Source organism: Limulus polyphemus, unplaced genomic scaffold (assembly GCF_000517525.1).
Source record: "Limulus polyphemus unplaced genomic scaffold, Limulus_polyphemus-2.1.2 Scaffold2514, whole genome shotgun sequence".
In the NCBI taxonomy this organism is placed as follows: Eukaryota; Metazoa; Arthropoda; class Merostomata; order Xiphosura; family Limulidae; genus Limulus; species Limulus polyphemus.
Genome location: NW_013668124.1, coordinates 41,472 through 54,984, shown reverse-complemented (window position 1 = coordinate 54,984; position 13,513 = coordinate 41,472). Strand labels below are relative to the sequence as shown.

Genomic DNA, 13,513 nt, shown 5'->3' with positions numbered 1-13,513 from the left:
ACTCTACTGTAGCTCATCCCTTTTAGAGCCACTCTACTGTAGCTCATCCCTTATAGAGCCACTCTACTGTAGCTCATCCCTTATAGAGCCACTCTACTGTAGCTCATCCCTTATAGAGCTACTCTACCACCTCCCTTTTAAAATATTATCACTTTTAACTATTTTGTAAACTTGAATTTCAAAGTGTTCTCACTGCTATAGAAATTTAAACTATCTTTAACATACTTCTGTAGACCTTCTCCAAACATCCTGCTACTTAACCTGCTTAAGTGGATTGCGTCTGTAGTATAAAATTCACCCTTACTCTCAAAACTGTCCACCAGATCTAACCAGCCCATCTGTTGCTATGAGTATGTCTCTAATAATCTTAAGCTTTGTACACTGTTTTCCTTTCTTGATTTCTCCTAGTGTGCTAGTTCCCCCTTTTATTGTGTGTGTGTGTGTTTAACAGTGTAACGTTTTTTGCAAATCAGTTTATCTGTTGTCAGTAAATCATACACAATTACTTTTGTGAATTTTATATAATTGTTAAATATTATCATTAAGCACTTAAATATAGGTGCCAATATGAATTGTTAAAATATATAATTTGTGGACTAGTTTAGCCAACAGTTGTTCTGCGTTGGCTCATGGTAAGTTTGAATGCTTAGAATTGCACTTGATCCTTGTAACCGCTCAAATATCCCATTGTGCACTTTAATTTTTCTCCTAAAAAACAAGGGAATGTAATCAAAAGTAGGAATAACAATGATTATGTTTATGTATGTAGAGTATTTTTAACTCTTTATGTTGTATATACTGGTTTTTAAATGTTAAGGAAATTTTTTTTTTAGAAAAGTTTTTACTGATTTATGAGATGTGTATAGAATATAGAGCTTAACTAAACAAAATACAAAATGATAACTACTTTTTGAAGCAGTTATACAAATGCCCAACGACATATCAAATTTAACATAATTTCATACTTCAAAGTTTTACCAACAGCATCAAATGTTTTCATACTATCACTTTTCTAAGTAGACTTAAAATCTACAAAATTATCTGAATATCAAATACAATTTTATAAATTCTAACTTTTTCTATAGAACTTGTTCTTTTCACAACTATATGACACTTGCTAAGCTTTTAGAAACAACATGTAAAATTTGATTCAAATAAACAAATATCTCACCAGTTTTAGGTTTAATTGGTCTTTTGTTTTTTTTCTGCAAGCAAGTTTTTATTATATCACTCTGAATAGTGTTACACATACTTGAGATGGCAGAATTTAAACAAGACATTGAACAGCCACGGGAAACTTTATGATGAGCACATGCAAGATCTGTTGTACCAAGACAAAAATGAAATTGAAAGTCAAATAAAACTGCAGAGAAGTACAATATCAAAATAAAATATAAAAAAGACAAATATCACATATATTCAAATAAAAAATACACAATAATCAGTAAGGCAACAAAGACATAAAAAAATTAATGTGCAGGAAAAGAACATGAAACAAAAAAGCAACTGACAGAAAAACTAATACACCAAGTTATAAATTCATGTTGCATGTTTAAATTAATTCATTCTCAAATGTAAATTGAAGTGTTTTTTGAAACTGTGAATGCAGTGGTTAATTATTAGTGACATACTAGTTTTTATACACCCAAGATGAGTACATGTGTACATAAACAACAAAAATGTGTTTATTGCTGAGTGTACTCTCAAACCAATTCAATTATCAGTTTACTATAATTATATAGCCCCACCTTTGGCAAAGGCAGTAAGTTTCAATACTCGTGGTAGGCACAGCACATATAGCTCATTGTCTAGCTTTGTGCTTAACTACAAACAAAGTTTATATAGATTTTAGTTCCTGTATATATTCTGAATTTATTTTAGAGTGTTTTTTTTACTGTTTTGTAGAACTGGATGACACTACTTATAACAAGTTGTGGACAATAAAAGGATTTGGACAGGCCTATCATTTCTGGAAGGATTCCAACCAAACCAATTCCCCAGCTCTTAATGCATACCTCACTTATGTGACTTTACCTTGGCATCACATAGTTGGAAGTATTGACATTGTCTTGTTTTTATGATACTAAAAATTCAGTGTGTTGACCTGAAACTTTAGCCATTGTTTTGTTAGGAGTTCAGAGTTTATAACATTGTTCATTACATGAGACATCTATTAATACAATCTTTTGATCGTACTATTTACACGCATATGTTCATAATAATAAGTTTGATAAGCTAAGTTCTTTTGGAATTTTATTAGTTTTCTTTGTAAGAAATTCTTTTATTATCTCATGATTTTGCATTTTATTTTTCATATGCTTATGATCTAGTTATACATTGTTTCAATATCTAATTTCATATAACTATAATTTCTGTTAATCAGATCTCAACTATCTTGTAAGGGACTTTTTTAAGCATCAACTGAAACAATCACATTTTGTTATTTTTTAAATACCTCTAATTTAACTATTTTTTAACTTTAAACAAGAACATTTTTAATGTTCTTAAACTGGAATTTTATGCTATTGCTACGTTGAACTATTCTTTTGTTTTTTATAAATTGTTATCACAGTAAAAATTTCATTAAAAGAAGATCATTAGTCAGTAAATTTTTAGTCTCTGTCACTGTGGTATATTTATCTAATTTGTTTATGCTTACTTGTCTTTAGATATCCAACTTTGATGGAAGAATTTTCTTATGGTTAAAAAGAATTGCAGTTCTAGAGTATTGTTGCTATCAATTGTATAATGGTTGTGATGGTTAGTGCCCACCTGCCTTAGTTACATGTAAAATAGTTTGATTTCATGGGTTACATAAATATAATACTTCTCAATGATTGAGATTCTAGATTGTATTATTCAGGCTTTCATGGTTGATGGGTTCCATCGCATTGACACTTGCAAGAGGCCATAAAATGGGTTTTGCAAGGGCTTATCAGAGCCATCGTCAAGTCTATTATGGTGCTTGCTTTTCATGTAGTCAGCTATTGTTTGTTGACACAGGAAAAGCTCACAGATAACTTTTTGTGACCTTATTGGCTACTACGACTCTGGTATTATAAATATAATTGATCTAGACTAGTGACATTACAGTCACAGTAATACAATATTTTCAAACTATATTGTTGTATTATAAAGACATCTAATAATTGTAACTGAGAAATTCGTCAATGTGTTAAAGATTTAACAGAATTGGTTACTAATTATTAACAAATTCAGAACAGCAAGAAGAGTTAACAAATAAAAAAGAGAATAAAAAAATGAAATGATGCAATGTCCAAGTGTTGGACAAGTATATATATATATATGTACGACATTAAATTTATAACGAAATACACTGGTATTTGTCATTTGAATTCAGAAACACACCAAATTTCTTTATACCTATATATTTTATCCTGCTTCTGTACTTATTACTCAAATTTATAATGATATCTCTTAATTTAAAATTCATTGTTTGTCAACCTGTATCATCAACTACCTATATTTTACAGTCAGTATAATATAATATCACCTTTGATTCAAAAGTAAACTCAAACATTGCCTGTATAGGCCTACATTTGTATGCAAATTGCAAGCATCTACATAAAGCGAAGAAAAAACAGTTGTTATTCATCGATTTAATTAGGCTTAACTTGATGATATGCACTTTAGCCGGTTTTCAAGTTACTTGTGAACTTTAGATTTTATTTGTTAACTGTGTGTCAAGTAAAGTTATACTAAGGTAATTAGAGAACTGATTTTGCGGCCTTTGTTATATAAGTACGAGTTTAAACATAATTGAGTTAAGCTGTTTAGTGAATGTCCAAGTTTGACATCCATGCCATTCAGCGTGAGGAATTGATGTTCCATCTGTTGTATGTTCTCCGTAAATAAAGCCACATCATCTGCAAACCTGAGGTCTGTTAGTTCTTCTCTGTCTATATTGATGCCATGTTCCTCTAGCTTTGATTGTTTAAAAACTTCCTGTAATGTTGCTATAAATAGCTTAGGTGATATAGGGTCTCCTTGTCTTATGCCTCTACCAATCAAGAAATCGTGTGATACATGGTTTTCCAGGTGGATTCTTGCTATTCTGTCAGTGTAGATGTCTTCAAAAATGTTTATATATACTTTGTTTATTCCTCCTTTTCTCAGAGCTTCAAAGATGTCTTAGTGCTCAACTGAGTCAAATGCCTTTTTGTAGTCAATGTATTCGATGCAAAATGGTAGATTGAATTCATTTGATTTTTCAATAATCTGATTTAACTTATGTAGATGGTCAACAGTTGAAAACCCTTTTCTAAAGCTGGCTTGTTCTCTTGGCTGATTTTCATTTAATATATTTTCTGTTCTGACTTGAAGAATTTGTGTAAATATTTTATGTGATAGTAGACTGATAGGTCTATACTTCTTTATATCTTTGGGGTTCCCCTTCTTGAAAAGAACAATGATTTTGCTTTTTTCCAGCTGGGTGGTACTTTTCTTGATAGTAGTGTTTCATTATATATTTTGGTTAAATAACTCAGTACTTCCTTGCCACCTTGTATTAATACGTCACTCGTTATTGCATATATCCCTGGCGCTTTTCTCTTCTTCATTTGTTTCATTGCTTTTTCCACTTCATGCTCTGTTATTGGTGGTACTTGCTCTGTGTCTGGACTTGTTTCTACAGTGTTTGGCTGGGCAGTGACTGTTGACCGGTACAAATTATTGTAGAAGTTGGAATAAATTTCAAACACTTCTGTTCTTTCTGATGTGATCTCCCCTGATGACTTCTTCATTTTGGTGAATTTTCTTTTGGATCAGTGCTTGTATATCTCCTTTGGTCCACTATCTTTCTCTAATATTTCTTTGATCATTTCTTTTTTTTTTTTTATCTTGCTCTCACTCTTCTTTTCTTTTTGACAGTTTTGTTCAGTTTGGCATATTCTACCCTTTCTATTACTGTTTTGTTCTCTTTTTTTTCTTAACTCCTTTCTTTTAGTATGTAGCTCTTTGATGTACTTGTCTGCATCTGACCTGTTTTCCCTGGATTTTGTTGCCACTTTTTGTGCTGTCCTTATTTCTTCCTGTAGGATTGTAGTCAGAGTTTCTGGCATTGTCTGTTCCTCACTAAGCACTTCAAATCTGTTTTTCAGCTGTAGCTGGAATGTTTCCTTGTATCTCTGTATCATTTGTATATTTGTTTTTAAAGATTTGTTTCTCTGTGTTCTCTTTCAGATGTATCAGTCTCTTGACTTGTTTAAGTTTCCCTCTCACCATTCTGTGGTCGCTTCTAATGTCTTCTTTTGCATGTCCTTAGTAAGATTAGTTAAAAGTCTGTTTGGTTCATTGTGTTTCATCAAGTGACTCGGGTCCTGTATCTATTTTTGGCTTTTTCAAAATATGTGCTTGCTACGATCAGAAGGTTGGCTTTCACAAATTATATTAGCCTCTTGACTCTTTTATTTATTTCTCCAATTCCAAATGGTCCCATACATCTGGTATTTTCATTGTTATTTTTCATCCCAATCTTCACATTGAAGTCTCCCATATTTATGTGGTATTTGCACTTGTCATTTTCAATGTCATTTTCTATTTTCTCTTAGAATTAATCTATCTCTTCATCATCATCATGGTCTTGAGTCAGTGCATACATCTGTATTATCTGGAGTGATGTATCTCCCTGAAGTTTCAGTTTGCAAGTCTGTCTGAGTGTGTTTAAAACTTTTCAATCTAGTACTTTAGTCTAGGATTTATCATGAATGTTATGCATTTTGCATTTGTGTTCTCTTCTGTTTTTCCAACCACATAGATCCATATGCCTCCCATTAGTTCACTGAGTCCTTCTCCTTTGCATTTCATTTTGTTCAGTCCGACAATGTCTCAAGAGATGGTTCTTAGCTTCTTGGTCAGTCTTTTTAAATCATCTTCAGTTCTGATTGTTCTTGTGTTGTATATACATAAGATGATTCTGACAGTGCTACTTTTCACTCTCTTGGCCTTACAACTCCCTTTTGAGTTTGATCATAACAAGTCATTTAGTGATATCTTCTTCGAGCTACAAATTGTCTGTGCCTTGAGCATTACAGCCTTCCTTTGGTTTCTTCATTTCACTCTTTGACAGGAATTTGACCTACCATCAACGTGCTGTTGCCCGGGCGTGTTGTTGACAGGTTTCTTATAGAGGTGTCTTTCCTGTAACATTTTGATTTCCTGGTCTCACCTACAAAGCAGTGGGAGTAAAAACATAGAGGTTTTAAGGTGCCCTTGACTCACCCGTAAGGTCACTTTTCTGGACATGTGAGGCATTTGATCAGGACAGCTGCACCACCAGGATGACTCACTTTGTTCTCTTCAACCTTAAATAACAATAATAATACAAATTTTTCAAACACTTGCAGGTAGTCCATGCTTTATGTAATTTGATGGGGTAATGTGAGCTACATGTTTGCCAAGTGATTTTCAACTTTTGTGGTGGGAATATTAGTTAGACATGGTTCAAAGGACAAAATAATAAAAAAAATTTGTATAAACCAGTGTATACTTCTATGCGAGTTAAACTATTTAGGATAAACAAATGTAGTTTCATGTTACAGTCTGAATATTCCAAATGTGGCATAACCAGTGACCTATACAATGAAATTATAACCTCTTTAGACTTGTATTAAGTATTTCTGTAGATACAACCTAAAATCCTATTTGCCTTACCACTAGCAACAGCACACTGCTTGGATAGCTAAAGAGACTGATCAGCCATTATACCAAGATACCTTTCTTTCCTGACATTGTTAAGGTTATTCACATCCAAATTATACTTGTAATTGAAATTATGATAAACCACATGCATTATCCTGCATTTATTATAATTAAAACACATCTGCCATTTTATTTGCCCAACTCACTAAATGATCTAAATCCTTTTGTAAATCAGCAACATCCTCTTCACAGCTAGCAACACCCAAGACCTTAATACCATCAGCAAATTTAAGTAAATTATTGACCTTTCCTTCCTCTATGTCCTTGACATAAATCAAAAAGAGCAAAGGTCCTAAGACTGAGACCTGAGGTATCCCACTTGTGACATTAATCCAGTTTGACTGAACTCCATTTATAACAACCCTCTGCTTTCTTCCATCTAGCCACTTTTCTATCCAAGTAGCTAACTTATCCCCCACACCTACAGAGATATTTTTACAAGCTTTATATGTGGTACCTTATTAAATGCTTTCTGAAAATCCAGATGCACCAAATCCACATCCTAACCCTCATCTACATAAGCAGTAACCTTTTCAAACAATATCAGAAGATTTGTAAGGCAAGATTTTCTCTTAGTGAAACCATGTTGACAATCCAATAAAATTCTTAACTTTGTTAAATCACTTTGCTAAACATCTTTTATTAGACTTTCAAAAACTTTTCCCACAATTGATGTAAGACTGGGCCTATAATTACTGGGACAATTTTGTATCACTTCCTTTAAATGATGAGTAATGTTAGCCAACTTCCAATCCTCTAGCACCTGACCACTATTCAAGCACTTGAAGCAAGTGACAAATATCCAATCCCTAACCTCCTTCAAAACTCTTACGGAAATATTATCTGGCTCAGGAAACTTGTCGTTCTTTAAGCTTCCCAATTTTATATTGATAAGCTCAGAATTTATGTGATCATCTTGTTTCCATTTATCAACTGTTCGAGATGAGGAATATTGCTTAAATCCTCATTAGTAAAAACTGAAGAAAAAGCAGAATTTAATAACCCAGCCATCTCATCAGGTACAAGCCTTTCTTTATCATCCTTCAAAGGCCCTACTCCCATTCTAATATTTTGTTTACACTTAATGTATTTAAAGAACTCCTTACTGTTAACTTTTACATTTTCAGCCTACCTTTTTTCATACATCCTTTTTGAAGTTCTAATTTCCTGTTTGACCAACTCTCTTGATCTTCTAAATCTCCTATCATACCAGTCAATTTAAATTTCTTAAATTTGTGATGCTTTCTTTTCATTTTATCTCTTATACTCTTTGTGAGCTAACCTGTTTTTTTTATTTGCAGCCACCCATTTCTTTCTATAAGGAATATGTTTATCTTGAATGCTTAAAAATCTATTTGTAAAAATGTTTCACATTTGATCAATGTCTCCAAATAACTTAGCTGCCCAATTCACAACAGATAATTCTTGTTGCATTCCTTCAAAATTTGCTTTTATGAAATTTGTAACTAAAAATATCATTATTTCTGATCTTCATATGCAGCAAAACATCAAAACCTAATAGAACAATAATGACTTGCATCCAGATGTTCCCCAATTTCCACATTCTCAACCATTTTTATATCAGAAGTTAATAATAAATCTAAAATACATTATTTCTAGTTGGTTTCTTCACCAATTGGTGAAGAGAACCATCTTGAACAGTTTCCAAAAACCTTTCTCCCTCATGGACTGACTCTACATTTCCCAATCTATATGTCTGAAATTAAAATAACCCATAATTATAATCTCATTAACAGCTGAAATCTTAATCTCACTGTAAAATTTCTTATTAATTTCATTAGTATCATTTGGTGGTCTGTTACAACTTCCCACTAAAAGCCTTTTTTCTTTGTCTGCTAACAGAAACCCAAATGGATTCAATCTCCTTCCTATTATCTTTGATGTTCAACAGGATGTAACTCAGATTTTACACGTATAGCCACTTCTCCCTCTGAATTTGGTACTCTATTCCTGTTAGATAACCTATAACACTGTATTTCAAAATTGTCTACATTTAACCATGTTTCAGTTATTCTCATTATATCAAAATCCTCCATTCCTACAAGTACTCTAAAGTCATGTATTTTATTTCCTATACTTTTAGCATTATAATAGTAACAATTAAGCCTATCCTTGGAACTACTTCTGTGCTCATTTCATTTACTTCTGTGCTCATTTCATTTACTAAATTTTTCTCTAGTCTTATATCTTATTTTTTCTGCATTTAGTTAAACTTGTCCCTCAGCACTGTCTAGTCCAGAAAAAGAAAACAGGGAATACAGTACTGTCAGTATCAACAGTATCATCTAATGAACAATGTAGACTTTGCTAAGAGAATTGTAAACAAACTGAGAATTACAGTCATTCCAAGTGTACAGGCTTGTTTTCGATAGATCCAGCACACTGGGGTAACACCATCAAGGAAACTAAGTGTTTAAATTTACTTCGAGATGCATTTTTATGAGACATTAAAAATGAACAATTTTTTACAAAATTAAGAATTGAAGCAGTGTTTAGTCACCCACATGCTCACTCACCAAAGGCTTAGTTTAAAACATTCAACACTGGAGAACCTTCTACTGAATAAAACAAATGATTTTGTATGGACATATAAGGAAAAGGAAGAAATATTAGAAGCAGCCTTGGCAAAGTTAATAGCAAAAAGAAGGAAAAGGAAATTTGATACAAATCTTTCTAACATGACAAAGGATCTCGGTACATCTAACAGTTAAACACAAATAGGACAAAGGATCTCGGTACATCTAACAGTTAAACACAAACAGGACAAAGGATCTCAGTACATCTAACAGTTAAACACAAACAGGACAAAGGATCTCGGTTCATCTAACAGTTAAACACAAACAGGACAAAGGATCTCGGTACATCTAACAGTTAAACACAAACAGGACAAAGGATCTTGATACATCTAACAGTTAAACACAAACAGGACAAAGGATCTGGGTTCATCTAACAGTTAAACACAAACAGGACAAAAGATCTTGGATCACCTAACAGTTAAACACGAAGAGGACAAAGGATCTTGGTTCATCTAACAGTTAAGCACAAACAGGACAAAGGATCTTGATACATCTAACAGTTAAACACAAACAGGACAAAAGATCTTGATACATCTAACAGTTAAACACAAACAGGACAAAGGATTTTGGTTCATACAAATGATTATGCAAAGTAGATTTGCAAGAAACTGGGTTGTCGATACCCATGGTGGGCATAGCACAGATAGCCTATTGTGTAGCTTTGTGCTTAACTTCAAACAAAGTAGATTTACTTCAGATTAACTCAACTTTATATGAGACATGTATTTATGTAAATGTGTGAATATATAAGTTTTTGAATAATAGTGAAACTGTTTTATTTCCTAGTAAGAAACTTGTATACCATTTTACTCCTGTCTCTAAGTTACAAAAGAACAATTATCATATGATTCTAGCCAAGATGTTATGTGCCAGACTTTAAGGAGATTATAACATTATAATGATTCCAATTTTAATGGATAGTTTTTTCTATTGATTAGTACTTTGTTTATTCATCAAATTAATGTACTAGGCCTTATACTTACCTCTTACACTTACTTTGTCCTTGGAATACAACAACAGGTTAATTTAATAAAAAACAGTACAATTCAATTAATACAAATTAATGTTTATTGTCCAATTTTGTAAACAAAGAATACAGATATGGCATCAGCCTGCTAACAGCTCCCATGTACTGTTTGGTGGGGCTGCTTACAGCCCTCATGCATTTTTCCAATGTCAGGGCCTGATTGGTATAGTCATATAAAAAATTTAAAACTTTAGTTAAATAGAACAGGTGTGAAGTTAATCAAGAGTTAGTGATGGTTAATTTCACTGTATGTTCCAGATTCTTTGCTATCCTTAAAACTACATATGCCATTGTTGATCATGCTTAGTCTCATGACAATAAATGTGCACCATTGCAACAGACTTCTACATATGATAGCAAAATCAATCTTAGACAGCATTTCTTGACAAATATTCCACAGACCTCTACTATACACAAAAGTTTGCTTTCAAGACTGTATTAAAGCATGGCAATGGTACAGAACTCGACTGAGATTATGATTTCAGTTTCTTTTCAGTTGAAGAACTCTTTCATAGACATAGTCTTAACGTTTTTGGTCAAATGTTTATTCTATTTCTCTATGTACTGTTGTAAACATCTCGTTTCTGGTACAACGTAGCTCATGGCGAGAGTGTATGTGAAAAGGCGTTAGGGATATTTTACTTTAGAAATGGTTAAATATATGTATGATTAAAACTATACTGAAGTGTTTAAGTAAAATAAAGGTGACACCTGGAGACTGATTGAAAATTGCTAATCAATTTATAAAAACAGGTATGGTAAATTATTTTAAATAAATAGTAAGTTTTAGGAAATTCAACGTTCACATTACATGAAAAAAATAAGCCAAGAATAAAAATCACTGATTCTAGGATCTAGATTAATTCCGAAAGATTGAACAGTGTTTAAATTAGCAATCCAATAAGCTTCTTTTATTTTTCTATTTGCTTTTCTTTTGAATCCTGTTTCAATGCCGATGAGAGCAACATCATTAATGGAATGACTGGGTTGGTTAAAGTGTTGGGCAACAGGGAGATGTTTTTTGGTGTTAATAGAAGATTTATGGTTGTTGAAATGTTCTCTAAGAGTGTAACAGAAAAGGATGTGATATATTTCTTCCACCATAAATATATGTGTTGTAAAATTATTGTCAAATGGTCAAGAATTCACCATTAGCCAAATATATAGGTGGTAAACATTTTTCCCCTAATGCCACAGCTGTCACCTGCAGTGACATCCAGTAGCATTAGCATATGAAAAGTGTTAACATTCTGCAAATTTACTGCTTTTTTTTAAGTCCATTCTGTTGCATTAAAATGTTGGTTTGAAGTGATTTTTCATATTATATGATATTTATTTTTGGTTCTTAGCTTATGGATTATTTCAAACAAATAAACATAGTCTTAGATACTTTGTGTATACAAGTATTACACACATACTGCAGAATGTAGATATATATTTTGAATATTTGCATCTTATTATATTGTTTGGTTTAGTAAATAAAAATGAAGCACAACTGTTTTACCTCCAATGATTTTTAGGTAATTATCACAGAACTTTAATTTCAGAAGTGTCACCTTTGATCTATTAAATTCTTAATATAATATCCAAAAAACTATAACTTTATTTTACTTCTTTTTTTTCACAGATCTTCTTGACACAAAACAAGAACCAATTCTGACATCCTAGTAGAGCTTGACATTTGCTTTCATTTATTACAACTACCCCTTTTGTATGAAGGTGATAACAGAAACTTCCTGCCTATCTTCTGTATGGTGATATCAGTGCCAGAAACTGTGACGTTACCACTTATTGTGCCATATTATTGATATTATGCATTGTTCAACTTGAAGACAATTTTATGAATGTTTCCAAAATATTTCATATAGGAACTTTATTGATTTGATTTTAGCATCTAAACTTGTTCATATTTTTCCTTGTTGCACAGTAATATAATTTCAAAGTATTATAAGGTTTAAATTAGGTGTTAAGAATGATATAAATTATTTAGTTTGTTAAACATATTAAAGTAACAAAAATATTAAAACTAAACCTATTTCATATGTAAAATAAAATCAGTTTTAATATTTTTGTTCAATTCGCCACAGATTTTTTTACTGCTTAAAGCTTTCATCATATAAGGAATGTTTTTATGTAAGTTTGTAATCCCTTTGAAAATTTAATTTATTTCAGTATAAGGTTTTAATTGCAAGGTGAAATAATAATTTTTGAAGTCATAAATATTAGATTTTTATTTTTGTAATCAACTTTTTACTTAATTATTTGATGATTATTTATAGTCTACTCAAGATATTTAAATTATTTTTACTTTTTTGTTTTATTAACAATATTCAGTAAAATAATAACAAACTGGAAGATTTTAATAAACAATATACTTTGCATAATATAAAGGAAAAATAATATTTCTGTAAGGTTTTTTTTCAAAATGGAATTATTATTAAGATAGTAGATTAAATCAAATATATTTTATAGTTAATTTAAAGTTTTTGGTATAAGTTAATATTTTTTGTTTTGGAATTACAAGAAAGTGAGACATCTCTAGTTGTGAGGACCAAGTTTCATGTTTATGAGAATTATATGTATCTTGGAAATGGTTACATATGTAAGTAGAAAATCATCCCAGAAATCAGTGCATGTCCAGGTATTTTATTCTGTGTTAAGCAGGCCTCAGGTAGAGCATTAATTCATTTGAAATGTATGTATAATTTTGATGGAAATCTTCTTTTCATGTCTTCTTCAGAGTGTGAATAATAATGTACAGAAACTTTTATTCACATAATAAGTTTTAATGATAATAAAATCATAATTTTATGATGCATTCCACTCACAGATACAACAGTTGCAAATTTATCGAATTTTTGTAATTAAACAGTGAAACAATACTGGAATAAGTGAGATTAATACCAACTTGATTAATATCTCTACCATCATTGCAGGGAACAAAATAGTTTGGTAGATTTGATTAGCAATTAACAAATATTACTTAGCATCATTTTAACACATTATTGCGACTAATTCCAGCATGAAAAGTCTTAACTCTTTGTAAAGACATCCACTAATAAAAAGATGTAAGTTTTTATTCTAATAACACTTTTATTCAGCTTCAAACTGTAATATTTAATTGTACCATACATGGTATTTCATGAACAAAATAGTTCCTGGTATATAA

At 31.5% G+C, this 13,513-nt stretch overlaps 1 protein-coding gene across 1 annotated transcript in view; it reads left to right on the top strand.

The window, feature by feature from the left end:
• LOC106467172 (uncharacterized protein KIAA0930 homolog) overlaps nucleotides 1–12,335 on the top strand; it is a 64,106-nt gene extending 51,771 nt beyond the window's left edge. The window contains exons 9-10 of the mRNA XM_022395302.1: nucleotides 1,906–2,055; nucleotides 11,972–12,335. Of these exons, the coding sequence (XP_022251010.1) occupies nucleotides 1,906–2,055; nucleotides 11,972–12,012 (191 nt within the window). The 3' untranslated portion in view covers nucleotides 12,013–12,335. The remainder of the gene's footprint in view (nucleotides 1–1,905; nucleotides 2,056–11,971) is intronic.
• The last annotated feature ends 1,178 nt before the right edge of the window (nucleotides 12,336–13,513 follow it).